General features: G+C 42.1%; 1 protein-coding gene across 1 annotated transcript; it reads left to right on the top strand.

Annotated features, from left to right (window-relative positions):
* The first annotated feature begins 49 nt into the window (after window positions 1–49).
* Window positions 50–19,279, top strand: st6galnac (ST6 (alpha-N-acetyl-neuraminyl-2,3-beta-galactosyl-1,3)-N-acetylgalactosaminide alpha-2,6-sialyltransferase). Its single transcript, XM_055931855.1, has 10 exons — window positions 50–184; window positions 5,441–5,862; window positions 8,558–8,828; window positions 10,991–11,156; window positions 13,967–14,141; window positions 14,519–14,657; window positions 14,941–15,044; window positions 15,250–15,333; window positions 16,139–16,238; window positions 16,804–19,279. The coding sequence occupies exons 2-10, from the start codon at window positions 5,702–5,704 to the stop codon at window positions 16,972–16,974; spliced, it is 1,371 nt and encodes a 456-aa protein (XP_055787830.1). The 5' UTR covers window positions 50–184; window positions 5,441–5,701; the 3' UTR covers window positions 16,975–19,279.
* Window positions 19,280–19,908: the final 629 nt, after the last annotated feature.

Below are 19,908 nucleotides of genomic sequence, written 5' to 3'. Positions count from 1 at the left end.
TTTGACCAATTACCAGCAGCTGTTGCTCATTTCACAATAGTCCCGCCCATGCTGTGCCAGGCTCGAGTGTAGCCTGTGCTACAGTTTACTTAGTTAAAGAAGACGTCTTCTGGCGTAGAGGATTTTCTACTGTCAATACTGTACTGCTTAGTACAGGACTGCCACCAAAGAAGACTAGTCACAGGTGAGGGGATATGGAGACATCTTGAAATACTTTTCTATGTTTAGTTTTCTGTTGAGACAGGAACAGAGATATCTCAGAGTAGCGACTTGCTGTTTCTGTGAGGATGGTGTAGTCATGACTTGTTACAGAGCATAATGTATTCAACCTTGACAAAGACCATGAAAGTTTGCTGTGCTTTTTTTCTCCCCCACTTTTGGGGATAACCAAAAATACTTTTAGGAAATAAATCAAAGGGGGGAGAGGTATTTTATTATCATTATTAAACTCAATTGAACAACAATCTTGGCATTGCTATCAACTATCAAATCAATATTCTTTAAGACCTTTTAAGGGAAAGTGTTTGTCTCTATTCTCCAGTAAATGTCAAAGTTTCTACAGACATGTTGAACAGGGCTAATAATGAGGACCTATGTGTTCCTTCCATTCCCTAGCCATCTATTTTCAAACAAACACTGAAGATTAAGTCAGGAAAAGTACATCAATGACATCTGATGCCATCTGTATTACAGCAGTTTGATACATTTGCGTGGATGTATTCATTGTAATTTGTTATGTTTTAACGATGGAGCATAACTAAGAGACTAAAGTAGCCTAGTTGGTTAAAGATCAAATGTTTTCCACCCTGTGCTGTCTTTACCCTGTCATTGTAGTCAGCGTGAGGTGTGGGAGTATGGTCTCATGGACATCAAATCAAATGTTATTTGTCATTTGCGCCGAATACAACAGGTGTCGTTACCGTGAAATGCTTACTTTACAAGCCATTAACCAACAATACAGTTCAACAAATGGAGTTAAGAAAGTATTTACTCAAAACCTCTTAAGGATCCGCCGCATTTTGTCAATTTTTGCCTAAAATGACATACCCAAATCTAACTGCCTGTAGCTTAGGCATTGAAGCAAGGATATGGATATTTTTGATACCATTTGGAAGGAAACACTTTGAAGTTTGTGGAATGTGAAAGTAATGTAGGAGAATATAACCACACACAAAGTGAATAAAAAATAAATAAATTACACACTATTTACAATTACAGTATTTAGAACACCCTCTACACAAGATTGTGCTGCTGGTCCCAAGTCTCTTTCTGCTGTGAAGCACTTTTCATCCTCTACTTGTAGGCTGGCTGGGTATTCACACCTCTAAATGGCCGGGCAGGGGTTTGTTGTGGAGCCAGAGAGAGCAGCAGTCAGACTAAGTGGGGATGGAGGACTTGAATGTGGTCTCTTTGAAGTCAGTCTTTACCACTATTGAAGATTTTTTTAAATCAGTAAGAACTATTTTTTATTACTTATTTTATTGAACCTTTTACTTGAGCAATACATCAAATAAACAACACATCTATAAACATGTATTGATAAGATGGCGCCGGAAAGGACGGCAGACTTTTACGTGCCCCCAGCCGATTGTTTTTTTTGTTTGTTTATTTGAGTTTAACTTTTTTTTAAATTATTTTGTACATAATGTTGCTGCTACCGTCTCTTATGACTGTAAGAACTCCTAGACATCAGGACTGTGATTACTCACCACGGACTAGCAGAATCCTCTTTTTCCTTTCACGACTCTGACGAGCCCGACGCAAAGGATACATCAGGATCAGTCCCCGATTCCCGTGATCTGCGTGAAGAGGAGGCGGAGAAAGATGGGGCGAAGGTCGGGCTGCCTTCTGAGAATTCGTAGGCGATCGAATAAACCCCCACTTCCCTCCATTCTACTAGCAAACGTGCAATCTTTGGACAATAAATCGGCGAGTTACGCGGTAGATTAAACTACCAGCGGGACAGTAAAAACTGTAACATCTTATGCTTCACGGAGTCGTGGCTGAACGACAATATAATCAACATACAGCTGTCTGGTTATATGATGTACCAGCAGGATAGAACAGCGGCATCTGGTAAGACTAGGGTCGGTGGTGTTTGTATTTTTGTAAGCTATTGCTCGCCTGAGGTAGAGTATCTCGTGATAAGCTGTAGACCTCTCTACCTACCGAGAGAGTTTTCATCTGTATTCTTTGTAGCTGTTTAGTCAGAGGCTGGCACTAAGACAGCATTGAATGAGCTGTATTCCGCCATAAGCAAACAAGAAAACACTCACCCAGAGACGGCGCTCCTAGTAGCTGGAGACTTTAATGCACGTATACTTAAATCCGTTTTACCAAATTTCTATCAGCATGTTTAATGTGCAACCAGAGGGAAAAGAACTCTGGACCACCTATACTCCACACACAGAGACTCATACAAAGATCTCCCTCGCCCTCCGTTTGGCAAATCTGACCATAATTCTATCCTCCTGATTCCTGCTTACAAGCTAAATTAAAGCAGGAAGCATCAGTGACAAGATCAATAAAAAAGTGGTCAGAGGAAGCAGATGCTAAGCTACAGGACTGTTTTTCTAGCACAGACTGGAATATTTTCTGGGATTTTTCCGATGGCATTGAGGAGTACACATCAGTCATTGGCTTCATCAATAAGTGCATCGATGACGTCGTCCCCACAGTGACTGTACGTACATACCCCAACCAGAAGCCATGGATTACAGGCAGCATCCGCACTGAGCTAAAGGCTAAAGCTGCCGCTTTCAAGGAGCGAGACTCTAACCCGGAAGCTATGCCCTCTGACAAACCATCAAACAGGCAAAGCATCAATACAGGGCTAAGATCAAATCGCATTCCACCGGCTCTGACGCTCGTCGGATGTGGCAGGGCTTGCAAACTATTACAGACTACAAAGGGAAGCACAGCCAAGAGCTACCCAATGACACGAGCCTACCAGACGAGCTAAACTACTTCTGTGCTCGCTTCAAGGCAAATAACACTGAAACATTCATGAGAGAACCAGCTGTTACGGAAGACTGTGTGATCACGCTCTCCACAGCCGATGTGAGTAAGACCTTTAAACAGGTCAACCTTCACAAGGCCGCAGGGTCTTGTTTACCAGGACGTGTACTGCGAGCATGCGCTGACCAACTGGCAAGTGTCTTCACTGACATTTTCAACCTCTCCCTGTCCGAGTCTGTAATACCAACATGTTTTAAGCCAACCACCATAGTCCCTGTGCCCAAGAACAATAAGGTAACCTGCCTAAATGACTACCGACCCATAGCACTCACGTCTGTAGCCATGAAGGGCCTTGAAAGGCTGGTCATGGCTCACATCAACACCATCATCCCAGAAACCCTAGACTCACTCTAATTTGCATACCGCCCCAACAGATCCACAGTTGATGAAATCTCCATTGCACTCCACACTGCCCTTTCCCACCTGGACAAAAGGAACACCTATGTGAGAATGCTATTCATTGATTACAGCTCAGCGTTCAACACCATAGTGCCCTCTAAGCTCATCAATAAGCTAACAACCCTGGGACTAAACATCTCCCTCCGCAACTGGATCCTGGACTTCCTGACAGGCCGCCCCCAGCTGGTAAGTGTAGGTAACAACACATCCGTCACACTGATCCTCAACACAGGGGCCCCTCGGGTGCATGCTTAGTCCCCTCCTGTACTCCCTGTTCACTCATGACTGCACAGCCAGGCACGACTCCAACACCATCATTAAATTTACAGATGACACAACAGTGTTAGGCCTGACCACAGACAACGATGAGACAGCCTATAGGGAGGAGGTCAGAGACCTGGCCGTGTGATGCCAGGGCAACAACCTCTCCCTCAACGTGATCAAGACAAAGGAGATGATTGTGGATTACAGGAAAAGGAGGACCGAGCACGCCTCCATTCTCATCGACCGGGCTGTAGTGGAGCAGGTTGAGAGCTTCAAGTTCCTTGGTGTCCACATCACCAACAAACTAACATGGTCCAAGCACACCAAGACAGTTGGGAAGAGGCACGACAAACCTTTTCCCCCTCAGGAGACTGAAAAGATTTGGCATGGGTCCTCAGATCCTCAAAAGGTTCTACAGCTGCACCATCGAGAGCATCCTGACTGGTTGAATCACTGCCTGGTATGGCAACTGCTCGGCCTCCGACCGCAAGGCACTACAGAGGGTAGTGCGAACGGCCCAGTAAATCACTGGAGGCAATCTTCCTGCCATCCAAGACCTCTATACCAGGCGGTGTCAGAGGAAGGCACAAACAATTGTCAGACTCCATCCACCCTAGTCATAGATTGTTCTCTCTGCTACCGCACAGCAAGCAGTACCGGAGCGCCAAGTCTAGATCCAAGAGGCTTCTAAACAGCTTCTACCCCCAAGCCATAAGACTCCTGAACATCTAGTCAAATGGCTACCCAGACTATTTGCAGTACCCCCTCTTTACACCACTGCTACTCTCTGTCATCTATGCATAGTCACTTTAATAACTCTACCTACATGTACATACTACCTCAAATAACCGGTGCCCCCGCACATTGACTGTATCGGTACCCCCCTGTATATCGTCTCGCTATTGTTATTTCACTGGTGGTCTTTAATTACTTGTTACTTTTATCTCTTATTTTTATCTGAATTTTTTTGAATCTGCATTGTTGGTTAGGGGCTCGTAAGTAAGCATTTCCCTGTAAGACCTGTTGTATTCAGCGCATGTGACTAATAACATTTGATTTGATATTATATGGAGAACACTGTGGTGAAGTGTGTGTACCAATTATAATTTAATTAATAATTAAGTATATTTTTGCAATTACATTTACTTTTGGTACTTAAGTATATTTAAAACCAAATAATTTTAGACTTTTACTCAAGTAGTATTTTACTGGGTGAATTTTACTTTTACTTGGGTCATTTTCTATTAAGGTCTCTTTACTTCATCAAGTATCACAGTTGGGTTCTTTTCCCACCACTGACTCTACCAGCACTGTGTTCGAAATAGTTGTGGTCAGATGAGGACTTGGCCTATTCAGTTCCTGTACCATGATGCATCAGAGGCCATAGCAATAAACGGGCCTAAGTAAATACCGATCCAACCTGTCCTTATAATCAGAGGGAAATGAAAGATTAGGGTGACCCTGTATTATGTGGATAGAGGTCTATTTAAGTTTAAAAGGAGAAGAGACATTTCAAATGTCATATTGTGGCTACTATATACAGTGTTGTAACGACGTACAAAAGGGAAAATAAATCAACATAAATACGGGTTGTATTTACAATGGATTTTGTTCTTCACTGGTTTCTCTCCCTGTCCGTCTCTCCCCTGTTGCTCTCTCTCTCTGTCCGTCTCTCTCTCTGTATCTCCCCTGCTCCTCTCTCTGTGTCCGTTTCTCCCCTGTTGCTCTCCTGTCTCTGTCCTTTTCTCTTTCTCTTCAGACTGTCGTGGGGTGAGAGGGGCCCCGGAGCAGAGAACCTCTGGACTAATTTACAGTCAAATCCACCCCTGGCCCTCATCTCTTTTCCCGTTGCTCCCCTGAAAAACCCAAACATCCTCCTCAGAAGGACATCAGCGACTCCCCTCTACTCCCCCATCCTCCTCCCCCTCTGCTTAGTTCTCATGTTCCTCCTCCGGGGAGGTCGGAGAGCAAGGGGCACACACGTGGCCAGCTGCCCAGGCTTGAGGCCACGGTGACAGACATGGGGCTCAAGAGGAGGCTGGGGCTGTGCTTCCTGGGTGTCATCTCCCTGCTGGTCATCTACATCCTGTGTTTGAGCCTGGAGATCACCATCCCCTGGCGCATGGTCAACCTGAACCTGTCACACTTCCCTGGTCTTGGGTACACACAGGAACCAAACAGGTAAACAAACAACCATGCACCATTGACCCAGTGGAATATGCTATGTGCACTGACATTCTTTCTCCCTTTTCCCTGAAATTCATCCTAGTCATTTCCCTTGGTTTGCCTGATGAGCAGCCATACAGAGGGAAATGGCTGAGATCATGGAGAATAAAATGCTCCATGATTCTCTAACCACTACGTTCTTCCTGCAAGTCGTATCATTGTGGTTTTCACAATGGAGCCACACAGCAGCACCAGCTTGACAAAATAGATAAAGAGAATGAAGAAAAAATACATTCTGGTGTTCTTTCACAGGCAGTAGTCTCTCTGAGTCTTGACATGTGAAATGTAAGCCTGGTAGTAATGGGTGAGCGATAGTTCAGTTTTAAAAGCATAGGGGTGAAGATAAGATGCATTAAGAGAGATACTCTCTCTGTGTCTCTGTCTCTCTCTGAGAGGTCTATTTCAGAGACTAAATGATACGTTTGAGTGGTTTGAGCTTTAGCAGGTCTGTCATTTTAAACTGCCGCCTGCCTGCTTAATGTAGCCCTTGGGTTTCACTAAGCAACAGTGGGCAGTTCTTTTATATAAATGCCTGAGTCTCCAAACAGCCCTGCTGTGCTTATCCTTTTTAGTTCCAAACTGTGGCTCTCCAAATGCAGGAGTCGATGTGTCTATACACATTATGTAGCTTGCTGTAATAAGAAAGGCCAGTAAATGACAAATACATTTGCATTTCTAATTCCTTCTGATTGGGTTTATTACATCGTTTTTTTATTAATATAAATCACATTTTAATTGTCACATGCTTCGTAGACAAGTGGTGTAGACTAACAGTGAAATGCTTACTTATGGGCCATTCCCAACAATGCAGAGGGTAAGAATGCAAAATATAACAAAACCTAGTAACACGAGAAATACATATTCAATGAGTAACAATAACTTGGCTATATATAAGGGGTACCAGTAACGAGACGACGTGCAGGGGTACGAGGTCATTGAGGTAGATACAGTATGTATATAAAGGTAGGAGTAAAGTGACTAGGCAACAGGATAGATAATTAACAGTAGCAGCAATGTTTGTGTGTATGTTGGAGTGTCAGTGGCCAAAAGTATTTGGACACCCCTTTAAATTAGTGTATACTTTTGGCTATGTAGCGTGAGTTTGTGTGCATAATCAAAAATAATTGGTGCAGAAAGGGTCAATGCAGATAGTCTGGGTAGCTGTTTGCTTAACTATTTTAGTAGTGTTATGGCTTGGGAGTAGAAGCTGTTATGGAGCCTTTTGGTTACAGACTTAGTGCTCCGGCACCGTTTGCAGTGCGGTAGAAGAGAGAACAGTTTATGACTTGGGTGGCTGGAGTCTTTGACAGTGTTTAGGGCCTTCCACAGACACCACCTGGTATAGAGGCCCGGAATGGCAGGGATTTCAGCCACAATGATGTACTGGGCCACACACATTACCCTCTGTAGCGCCTTGCGGTCAAATGCCGAGCAGTTGCCATACTAAGCTGTGACGCAGCCAGTCAAGATGCTTTCAATTGTGCAGCTGTATAACTTTTTGAGTATCTGAGGGCCCATGACAAATCATTTTAGCCTCGTGAGGGGAAAGAGGCATTGTCGTGCCCTTTTCACGCCTGTGTTGGTGTGTGTGAACCATGATAATTCCTTAGCGATGTGGACACCGAGGAACTTGAAGCTCTCGACCCATTCCACTTCATAACTGTGAATGTGGGCGTGTTCGGCCCTCCATTTCCTGTAGTCCATGATAGGCACCTTTGTCTTGCTGACGTTGATGGAGAGGTTGTTGTTCTGGCACCACACGGCCAGGTCTCTGACCTCCTCACCTATAGGCTGTCTCATTGTCATTGATGATCAGGCCCAGCACCGTCGTGTCATCGCCAAACTTGATGATGGTGTTGGAGTCTTTGTTCGGATGTTCCTTTCTGCTGAGACTGGATTCTTCTGGATCTGATTGGTTGTCCAGAGTGGCCAATCAGTGTTGAGCAGCACCATGGTTACCTGAGGCTTCAGCTGCTAGTGCCAGACGGGCCTTTCTGTTTATGGATTATATAGTATTATAAAGCGGGTGGTTCGAGCCGTGTCATATACCATGGTTATGACAAAAAAAATGACGTTACTAATTACATTGGTAACCAGTTTACACTGAGTGCCTGGATACAGCCGTTAGCCATGGTATATTGGCCATATACCACAAACACCAGAATACCTAATAAGGCACCTCTGGTGTTTGTGGTATATGGCCAATATACCACGTCTATCAGCTGTATCCAGGCACTCTGTGTTGGGGACATGGGGAAGGGGAATACTGTAATATTTACTATAGTTTTAGACTATAGTCTTGTTTTTACAGACTTGTCACTGGCATACAGACTTGTCACTGGTCTTGTCACTGGCATACTTTAACTGTTACTAGAAGATCTTTGCTTGTGAGAGATTATGTGAAAAGTAAGCTGGCTTTCTACAGCAAAGTAAATGTTACAAACTGATTCAATATGTGATTTGTTTCCATTATTAGTAGCAGGATATGGTTAAGTTGGAGTAAACCAATGAGACCTTCTATGATCACACACAGCGTTAGTAACCACAACAATTGCACATTGTTACACTGACCAGTAGAGTTGGTGTAACAATGCACTATCCCTTTCTGCTACAGGTTTGACCATTGCCGTGTTGTTTTGTCTTACACTAGGTCACATTACTCTGAAGACTCTGTTGACGGCAACACACCGTCAGATGGTTTGGACAGCCTACACACTGGTTCAACACCAACAACACATTTAAGGTTAAAGGTACAGTCCACATCCCCTGTCGGAGTCAGACCCTCAATGAAACCTGGAGCCAGGGCCAGGACTACCAAGGGTCAAAATATTAAAGGTGCTCTCCTCTCCAATTCAACCAAACCAACAGAGCCACCCTTCATTGGAGACAGTTACTACAGCGAAGTCGCCCCACCTCAAACCGTGAGTTGAAGTTCCCCTTTCTGAGCTGTTCCTGTTCTTTCACTTGATCTGCTTGGTGTGATTGTGGCCTACTTTAGAGACCTTAGAAGGGCTGTGGTCTACTAGCAGTCACTGTTGACTGATTTAGAGGAAGTGCTGAGGGTTGCACTTTCAGTTGTATGGGTGGCTATGCATGGGGACACTGTCAAAATAATGCCCCACACTGCTGTAATTAGGAAAATGGATACTCAGTCAGATGACATGGTTGATACTCGAGGTAACAAACAGATTATAGAACCCAAAACTTAATTCATACAGCCATTTGATACGCTTTGTGCCTCTCCATGTTACATTGTGTGGAAATCGGCCAGTTGTATTGTCACGTCTTTATATAGTACAGGTCTGCGTGGTACAATTATACCACTAGTTCACTGTTCATCAGCCTTGATGCTGATGTTATTGGAATGATTTCATGTTCTACAAGGACGTTAGGTGTACGTGCGTGGGCGGGCGTGTGTGTGAGTGGATTCATTTCCAGTAAATATGGGGTGGTGTTCTTTTTTGCCCACGTATCGTGACAGGATATGAAGGCATATCACTCATTCTCCCAGACTTTCTTTTGCTCTACCTGCTTTGTGTCAACTCCATAGAACAATGTTGTAGCGTCATCCCATAAACTACCAAGAAAAAGACAGACAAAATGAAGTTGTTACTCAATACTTTCTTATAACATGAAACATTTCATATGAACCATTGCTGAGGTTTAAAAGCAAAACAGTCCCTTCAGTTCACTTCTGCTTCCATTGATTACTGTTATTTTTCTTGTTAATATGGACATAAAAGGATGGTTGCAAAAGAGAGGAACTACTGGTGTTCTCTATATGGTGTTTCTCAAAGAGTGTTTCTTTATGGTGTCTGGCATAAGACCGATCCACCCGTACGGACAGACAGCAGACGATAAAGGAATACAATATGGTTCAATTCTATCGCCAAGACTCAGCTGCCCTTGCACGTCGTAATTAACTCCAAAGACTCCATAACGCATGTCATAAGTTACAGTGGGGAGAACAAGTATTTGATACACTGCCGATTTTGCAGGTTTTCCTACTTACAAAGCGTGTAGAGGTCTGTCATTTTTATCATAGGTACACTTCAACTGTGAGAGACGGAATCTATAACAAAAATCCAGAAGATTACATTGTATGATTTTTAAGTAATTCATTTGCATTTTATTGCATGACATACGTATTCGATCACCTACCAACCAGTAAGAATTCCGGCTCTCACAGACCTGTTAGTTTTTCTTTAAGAAGCCCTCCTGTTCTCCACTCATTACCTTTAATAACTGCACCTGTTTGAACTCGTTACCTGTATAAAAGACACCTGTTACTTAAAAATCTCACAGTTGAAGTGTACCTATGATAAAAATTACAGACCTCTACATGCTTTGTAAGTAGGAAAACCTGCAAAATCGGCAGTGTATCAAATACTTGTTTTCCCCACTATATGACAAAATAAATTATGCAATTACTGAATTAAAATAAGTTGTTGCTGACATTTTAATTAGATAATTGTAGTGCAATGTTTTTTTATTGAGAACAAACAGAGGGGTTGGGGATGATACAGTGAGGTTGCATCCCAAATATCACCCTATTCCCTACATAGTGCACTACTTTTGACTAGAGCTTTATGTATATAGCAAATAGGGTGCCATTTGGAATGTAGTCAATGAGTTTTCCACGTGTTCTTCATAACCGCTATGTCTCTCCCCAAGAATTATAATTCTCCACATCCCTCTAGTCATTATGCAGCTCTTCCACTGTAGAACGTTAAATGACAAGATACAGTTAATTACTTCCATTGAGAGTCATACAATCTATGCTGTTGCAAAGTCTGTCAACTGGAAAAAATATTGCCAGCGTTGTTATGTGCTGCTATGTAATGATAACCATCAATTTGAGTTGTGACTGTGTTTTGGTGTTGTGTCCCTTACAATAAAACTAAAACACAGGAAGTGTATAGTCTCACAGTAGGAATGCAGATTTAGGTTCAGTTTAGCCTTTTAGATCATAATGCATCAGATTACATGGGCGGGTTTTAAAGATGGTCTGAGATGTACTCGTAATGGATTCAACAGGAACTTTCAGAGTCTTCAATAAGAAGACTGTTGTTTTCCCCTGCAGGACTGTCCAAACAGTATTCGTAGCAGGGTTCCCCAGACAGACTTTGGGGTGAGATATCTGGGCAGGATCCCTGTCCTCCAGTGGGCCAAGCATGCCACTCCAGAACAGTACCAGCGCCTCAAACCGTACCCAGGGGCTCACGGCTGGGGAAACCTTGACATTGACAGTAAGTACTTTCAATACATATTGACATGTGACCGTTGTTTCAATGCATTACTTCACACCAATGCTTGGACAAGTCATGTTAATATTAATAGTTACAGCAACGACTACAAATAATATAGTTACACAACATTGGCTACAAGAAGACAGACAGTCCGTGGTGTTGTCGTTAATGTGGGTGACTAACACACAATGTGGCCACAATGTGGCCAACTGCAGTGCCCTTTGCTCCATGCCTAACACAATAAAGATTGTACATGGGTTCAGAGATAGGACATAAAACCCTTTATTGTCAGTCAATAGGACATCTGTACCTCTTTACAGATACACTATCATTCAAAAGTTTGGGTTCACATAGAAATGTCCTTGTTTCTGAAAGAAAAGCATTTATTTTGTCCATTTAAAGTAACATCAAATTGATCAGAAATACAGTGTAGACGTTGTTAATGTTGTAAATTACTACTGTAGCTGGAAACGGCAGATTTTTTCTGGAATATATACATAGGCGTACAAATCAAATCAAATCAAATTTTATTTGTCACATACACATGGTTAGCAGATGTTAATGCGAGTGTAGCGAAATGCTTGTGCTTCTAGTTCCGACAATGCAGTAATAACCAACAAGTAATCTAACCTAACAATTCCACAACTACTACCTTATACACACAAGTGTAAAGGGATAAAGAATATGTACATAAAGATATATGAATGAGTGATGGTACAGAACGGCATAGGCAAGATGCAGTAGATGGTATAGAGTACAGTATATACATATGAGATGAGTAATGTAGGGTATGTAAACATAAAGTGGCATAGTTTAAAGTGGCTAGTGATACATGTATTACATAAAGATGGCAAGATGCAGTAGATGATATAGAGTACAGTATATACATATACATATGAGATGAGTAATGTAGGGTATGTAAACATTACATTAAGTGGCATTGTTTAAAGTGGCTAGTGGTACATTTTTACATAATTTCCATCAATTCCCATTATTAAAGTGGCTGGAGTTGAGTCAGTATGTTGGCAGCGGCCACTAAATGTTAGTGGTGGCTGTTTAACAGTCTGATGGCCTGGAGATAGAAGCTGTTTTTCAGTCTCTCGGTCCCTGCTTTGATGCACCTGTACTGACCTCGCCTTCTGGATGATAGCGGGGTGAACAGGCAGTGGCTTTGGTGGTTGTTGTCCTTGATGATCTTTATGGCCTTCCTGTGACATCGGGTGGTGTAGGTGTCCTGGAGGGCAGGTAGTTTGCCCCCGGTGATGCGTTGTGCAGACCTCACTACCCTCTGGAGAGCCTTACGGTTGTGGGCGGAGCAGTTGCCGTACCAGGCGGTGACACAGCCCGACAGGATGCTCTCGATTGTGCATCTGTAGAAGTTTGTGAGTGCTTTTGGTGACAAGCCGAATTTCTTCAGCCTCCTGAGGTTGAAGAGGCGCTGCTGCGCCTTCTTCACAACGCTGTCTGTGTGGGTGGACCAATTCAGTTTGTCCGTGATGTGTACACCGAGGAACTTAAAACTTTCCACCTTCTCCACTACTGTCCCGTTGATGTGGATAGGGGGGTGCTCCCTCTGCTGTTTCCTGAAGTCCACAATCATCTCCTTTGTTTTGTTGACGTTGAGTGTGAGGCCCATCAGCAACCATCACTCCTGTGTTCCAATGGCACATTGTGTTAGCTAATCCAAGTTTATCATTTTAAAGGCTAATTGATCATTAGAAAACCCTTTTGCAATTATGTTAACACAGCTGAAAACTGTTGTGCTAATTAAAGAAGAAATAAACATGGCCTTCTTTAGACTAGTATCTGGAGCATCAGCATTTGTGAGTTCGATTACAGGCTCAAAATGGTCAGAAACATTCTTCTGAAACTCGTCAGTCTATTCTTGTTCTGAGAAATGAAGGCTATTCCATGGGAGAAATTGCCAAGAAACTGAAGATGTCGTGCAATGCTGTGTACTACTCACTTCACAGAACAGTGCAAACTGGCTATAACCAGAATAGAAAGAGGAGTGGGAGGCCCCGGTGCACAACTGAGCAAGAGGACAAGTACATTAGAGTGTCTAGTTTGAGAAACAGACGCCTCACAAGTCCTCAACTGGCAGCTTCATTAAATAGTACCCACAAAACACCAATCTCAACATCAACAGTGAAGAGGTGACTCCGGGATGCTGGCCTTCTAGGCAGAGTTCCACTGTCCAGTGTCTGTGTTCTTTTACCCATCTTTGTCTTTTATTTTTATTGGTCAGTCTGAGATATGGCTTTTTCTTTGCAACTCTGCCTAGAAGGCCAGCATCCCAGAGTCGCCTCCTCACTGTTAACGTTGAGATTGGTGTTTTGCGGGTACTATTTAATGAAGCTGCCAGTTGAGGACTTGTGAGGCGCCTGTTTCTGTTTCTTGTGAGGCGTCTGTACATGCAAATCTCTTAGCTCAGATCTAGAAGAGTAAATTATGGAATCGTTCCACTGTGTTCACCCCATAGACTGTACAAATAAAGATTTACCCACACCTTGCCTCAGGCCCCAAGTGGTGTTTCGCAGCTATTGGGACAGCAAGACACGTTCAGTTGAGTGTGTAAAAATCATCCATTTCGTGATTTGCATTAGGCAAAGATCTTTGGCAGAGATCCATAGATTGGTTCCCTTTATGAATATATTTTTTTATTACGTTGGAATGCATTCATTGCCGCGAGCAAGGCTTTTTATTTGGGACTGTGTGGGGATTAAACCTGCCAATAATTCTAAAATGAATCTCAGAGGTCTTTGTAAAAAATGAAAATTAAATGTTTTTTTCTTTTGTTGTGCAAACAGCTCTGGTGTCGACCCTGTCTGTTCTCAACACATCGGCCAACTGGCACATGTTTGATGACTGGGATCGTCGTAGCAACGGCTCGCAGTGTGTCTGCTGTGCTGTCGTGGGCAACGGAGGGATTCTGAAGGATTCAAAGAAGGGCCGGGAGATTGACCAACATGACTATGTCTTCAGGTGAGAGATTCCTTTTTCGACCTTGTTTAGTCTTGACTTCCTCAATAGCCTATGAATGAGGTTAGACCATCTTAGGTTTTTAAATCTTTTCATTCTACAGGTTCCTTGTAAAGAGCATTACCACGTTAATGTGACAGTTGGCATTTTGTCAATCAGGATGGTCCATTCAAGGGCTCCTCAAGAGTCTGTAGATTACAATGAGGCATGTATCTGGTTGCTGTGGTTACCAAAGGGTCTAAGTGGTCATTTATTTTCCAACGGTCATTGACAGTGTTCATGTTCATTCATGCTAATGTTCAAATTGGTCATTGACAATTTTCCTGTGTTCTAATTGGTCATTGACAGTGTTCTGTTCCGTACCTCTGTTGTGATTCCAGGACCAACGGAGCTGTGATTAAGGGCTTTGAGCAGGATGTGGGCTCTAGAACATCCCTCTACACTTTCTCCACCAACACCCTCCGTAACTCCATGAAGAGCTACGCTGGAGCGGGCTACAGAGGACCCCCGCTCTCTGAGGTGAGACATTCCATGATGTTGATGGTTCACGATCAAATTGACTCACTGGGAATAAACATCACTTTTTTTAAATGTGTTAATTCACTAATTAATCCATCCATTCTTTTCATTCATTCAAAGACAAACTCTTTATAGTCTGATTGTATTCACCTCTCTCTCTCTCTCTCTCTCTCTCTCTCTCTCTCTATCTCTATCTCTATCTCTATCTCTATCTCTATCTCTATCTATATATATATATATATATATATATATATATATATATATATATATATATATTCTGTAGGAGACTAGGTATGTCTTCCTGCCAGACCATGACAGAGATTATCTGCTGATGAAAGCAGCCGCCACACACACTCCAGTAGAGAGAGGACCAGAGAAGAGCAAAACGTAAGATGTGGCATGGGTTCACATCCATGGAGACAGTTTTGATTTCATTCCCCACACAGCATCCATGTGGACTGCCACTGTAATTGAACACCCTCAATGTCCCCCAAGTATTCCTTCTTTATTTACAAATGTGTCTTGTATACTGTTAGCCATATTGATATTTCTTTGTGCAGCTTGTGAATAGAGGCCTTTTTTTCTACCTCAGGCCACCCACATACTTTGGAAAAAATGTGAGTGTAGAAAAGTTCAAGATGTACCATCCAGATTTCATACGTTACATCAGAAACAGGTGAGTAAAAGAGGGGAAAATAAGTGAGTTATCTTTGTGCTATCTTTTGGGCTTCCGTGTGGCGCAGCGGTCTAAGGAACAGCATCTCAGTGCACGGGACATCACTACAGTCCCTTGTTCAAATCCAGACTGTATCACATCCGGCTGTGATTGGGAGTCCCAGAGGGCGGCGCACAATTGGCCCAGCGTCATCCGGGTTTGGCCGGCGTAGGCTGTCATTGTAAATAAGAATTTGTTCTTAACTGACTTGCCTAGTTAAATAATAATCTTTAGGATAGTTGTTGTGACTCATCAGAATCACACCAGAGCTCTGATTACACACACCTGGACATATAAACTCCTTTTGAAATGTGAAACTCAAGTGTTTTGGGTGGCTAGAACAAGCACTCTTCTCACAATGGCTAAATAGGACCATCTGATGAGGAGTTGGTTCAAAAATATACATGAAACTAACTCACCATGCGTGTCGAGTGCCAGTGCCACGAACCCAAGGGTCACGTAATTAGAATGATATCTAAATGAATTAATCATATCAGGCTTCCATCAGGATATAGTGTGACTCTGTTTCGGTGGATACTGAAAAGGACAAGTGTTGTATATCGTTAGCTCTCCTCACAACAATGAAAAGGTGGTAGCTAGGTGTGGTCTGTCCAACACCTTTTCTCCACAAGGGCATTTTAGGATAGAATAGGATCAACTTTATTGTACCTGAGGATATTTTCTCTGACACTATTTTAATATTTAATTTGAAGTAAATATGTGCACCTGCAGTGTGGTTGTTAAATGGTTGTCATGTTCTGTGTAGGTTCCTCCGCGGCCATGCCATGCAGACCAAATACAAGAACATATACCGTCCATCAACAGGTGCTGTGATGCTGCTGGCTGCTATGCACACCTGTGACCAGGTACGGTATGAGCTACCACAGCCACTAAACAGTAATTGCAACACTTCATATTCGAACAAGACAAGACCGGTTATGACCACTGACAGTAAAAGCACAAGGTAAACAGTAATGTTATATTAGTTAGTTACAACCATGTACAGTAAGATGACAACCAGTGATGTGGTGGTAAAATAATTGGTGGGTAAACTCTGATCGCTGGTCACGGTGAAAAAAAGTTAAGCTCCCTTTACTTTCAATGCATTTTTCCGCAAAAGATGGGTAAACTGTTTGGCAAAATAAAAAGGTGGATGAACTGCATTTTTACCCTCCACTACACCATTGATTACGACTCTCTGGACATGACTGCACTTGCCTTACAGATTGACAGTACTTACTCTGGCCCTGATAGCCTTCAATTAGACATGCAGCATGCCGCTCAGATCCCTAATGAAAGCAAAGATCCATAAGGTAATCATTGTGCTTGAGTTGTGAAACACTTGACAACAAGACGGTGACTGCACCAACTAACCTATCCCCCCCTTTTCCTCTCTCTCTCGCTCTCTGTCTGTGTGCATGTTGAAAACAGGTGAGCGCGTATGGCTTCATGACTCCAGACTATAAAAACTACTCTGACCACTACTATGACAGCAGATATCACCCTGTGGGTTTCTTTATCAACCATGACCTGAAGATGGAGATGGCACTGTGGCAGCAGCTCCACCAGGCAGGCCTCATCACGCTCTACATGCACCAGTGATCCCAGGAACTAACTCACTCCAGGTCACTATGACAACAACCACATTAATGACATAAGTCTATGGTAATGACTCCATCTCCACCACTGGCTCCCAAGGTTTGCCAACCCCCAACCCTACGAGATTTATAAAAAAATTACTTCACGTCTGACTTTGTCATTGCCTGCCATGTTGGAGGTTAGCCAATACTTCTGAGAAAATGGTCTCCATGGAGATGGGCTTAGCCTATCCTCTTGAGAAGTCTCTAACAGGGTGGAGGCAGGTTGCCAGGGAGACAGTCATAGACTGTTGCTGACACTTGCTGAGTTACCAGGAAAAGCCTGGTAGCCTTTTTATACTATTTTAAGACCTTTTTTAGTATTTTTAAACCATTTCAGACAATCAGCTTTTGTGGGTCTTAGTCAGACATATGTTTCAAAGATCATACCCCCGAGACATGCTAACCTCCCCTGTTATTGGTAATGGTGAGAGGTTAGCATATCTTGTGGGTATGATCTTTGACCCTCCCTCTACCTTTCTCACTCATCATTATTCACAATTAATTCAGGATTATCTGTAATCATGGTAGCATCCACATGAATGTAGAAGTGTTTTGAAACATATGCTATTCTTATTTATAATAAAAGTGACTCTATTGGGCACAAAATAATATGAAACACTACCAAAACTAATTGCAAATGCATCAAACAAGTTTGTAGAGTCACTTGATTGCGTGCTCTGAATATGGGACCAGATATTAAACTTTTACCACTTTATTTATAAGAATCTTTAGGGTTGTCAATAATTTTGACCCCTACCTTTTTGAGAGATTAAAAAGTATTACTTGTTAAACAAAATCTGAGCAATTGTAAGTATAAAATATAATTCCCCCATTTTATTGCATACATTATAGATCCGTAGTTTAATTATTTATTTTACACAGTCGTTATTGCTCATCTTTTTTAAGGGTGTCAATAATTTCGGACCCCACTGTATGTTGACAAGGGATAGGGCTGTTGCTGCTGGGCCGGCCACCTACTTAAAATACCCTCTACCCTCCCTCACTGCCCTAAATACTTTTGCACAGCACTGCCGGCAGTAGTCATGGTCTATTCTGATAAGTAGTCAGATTATTTCCCCATGATATTACTATGTTTCTCTTTGGAGTCAGTGTAGTAGTGGGTCGACAGACAACTCAAATGTTTGACCAAAGCAAAGCTGAGGGGAGAAGATAACAGATATTTCTTTTAATCAAAAAGTACATTTTTTATTAAATATGTTTTAAAAATGTATTTTACTTTCATACAAGTTTCCTTATTAATATGAGAGAGCAATGCTACATAGACAAGGACTGTATTTTTTCTTTCAAACTACCACCAATGTGTGCCTTAATGTGAATCTCAATCTTTTGTCTGCAAAATGAGTTGTTGTTGAGGTAACTGGGGAAACTATTTGAAGTGAAGGAAGATCTTTCCACAACAACTCCAAATGTGAACTTTGTCAGTGGCCTTTCTCTTCGGGCACTCGCTCCCAGAACATGAATGGATGTTTCCAAGGATCTCCTGGAGAATTGGAGTACCGGTATGTGTGGCTGGACTAGACAATAGAGCACCTGGACTCTTCTCAAAGCTAGCTCAGGGCTGGATTCGTTAGGCACCAAACAGAAGAAAATTGACTGAAACAAGGAAGGACTACTTAAACTCCTCCAATAAGAAACATTTCTTTTAGTATTCTGTTGCAAAGCATTTTGCTATGCTGTACCCTAATGAGCATGACCCAGAATGAATAGTGACAAAGGTCACAGAAGTATCATTGTTTCTGCTGAATATTGATGCCTGATGAATGAGGTCATTCAGGACCTGAGAAGAACATTAGATGAATCTGATCACTGTGACCATAGAGATTGATCTCTGACTGAGACTTTGCATGGTCACCTCCACATGGGAAGTGGACATGTATGTGGGAAATTGTAACATTAACCAAGGCTCACTCTACATGTGCACAAAATATATGTGGTGCAGGGTAAAGAAACCAAAGACCCTATAACAGAATCAATGAATTAGCTTATTTAACATTTTTGTTGTATGTCTTTTTAGAATAACAATCCTTTAACAATGACATTAAATGGTTCAGGCTTTCCTCTATGGAAGACTCACATCAGACATTAGTTTTCAATGTGTACAGAAGATGTGGTAAACTTTTTTGTTGTTGATGGAGTTCATTAATAGGGGGAATTGGGTTGAGGGGGAGTTCCTCCATAATGCAATTTTTAGAGAGGATGTTTTTAATGTAATAGAAATCTATAAATAAATTGAGAATTAAAGTTTGTATGTCTTGAATTTCTATTTTCATAGAATGTCATGTTAGTAATCTGAACATAATTAATGCACCTCCTAAGTAGGCAATAGGGTTAATAGGCTGTTAGGAAAAGCAGATTAGGAACACACACCACCATCGAGCAGTTTTACAGGCTTTAACAGCCTGTACAGTCCCCTCAAAGTATCCACACCCCTTGACTTTTTCCACATGTTGTGTTACAAAGTTGGATTAAACTAGATTTTGTCAACAATCTACACAAAATACTTTGATGTGGAAGAATAAATTGTTTAAAAAATTTAATTCAAATATAGCACTAATGTATCTTGATGTGATAAGTATTCAACCCCCTGAGTTGATGTTAGAATCGCCTTTGGCAGTGATTACCACTGTGAGTCTTTCTGGGTAAATCTCTAAGAGCTTTCCTCACTTGGATTCTGCAACATTTGCCCATTTATTATTTTCTAAATTCTTCAAGCTCTGTCAAATGTATTGTTTATCATTGCTGACAACCATTTTCAGGTCTTTCCATAGATTTTCAAGCCAATTTAAGTCAAAACTGTAACTCGGCCACTCAGGAACATTCACTGTCTTCTTGGTAAGCAACCAGTGTAGATTTGGCCTTGTGAATTCATATCCCA

This window comes from Salvelinus fontinalis, chromosome 1 (genome assembly GCF_029448725.1).
Source record: "Salvelinus fontinalis isolate EN_2023a chromosome 1, ASM2944872v1, whole genome shotgun sequence".
Classification (NCBI taxonomy): Eukaryota; Metazoa; Chordata; class Actinopteri; order Salmoniformes; family Salmonidae; genus Salvelinus; species Salvelinus fontinalis.
Note: the sequence above shows the minus strand (reverse complement) of the source record. Positions and strands in the feature narration are given on the sequence as shown.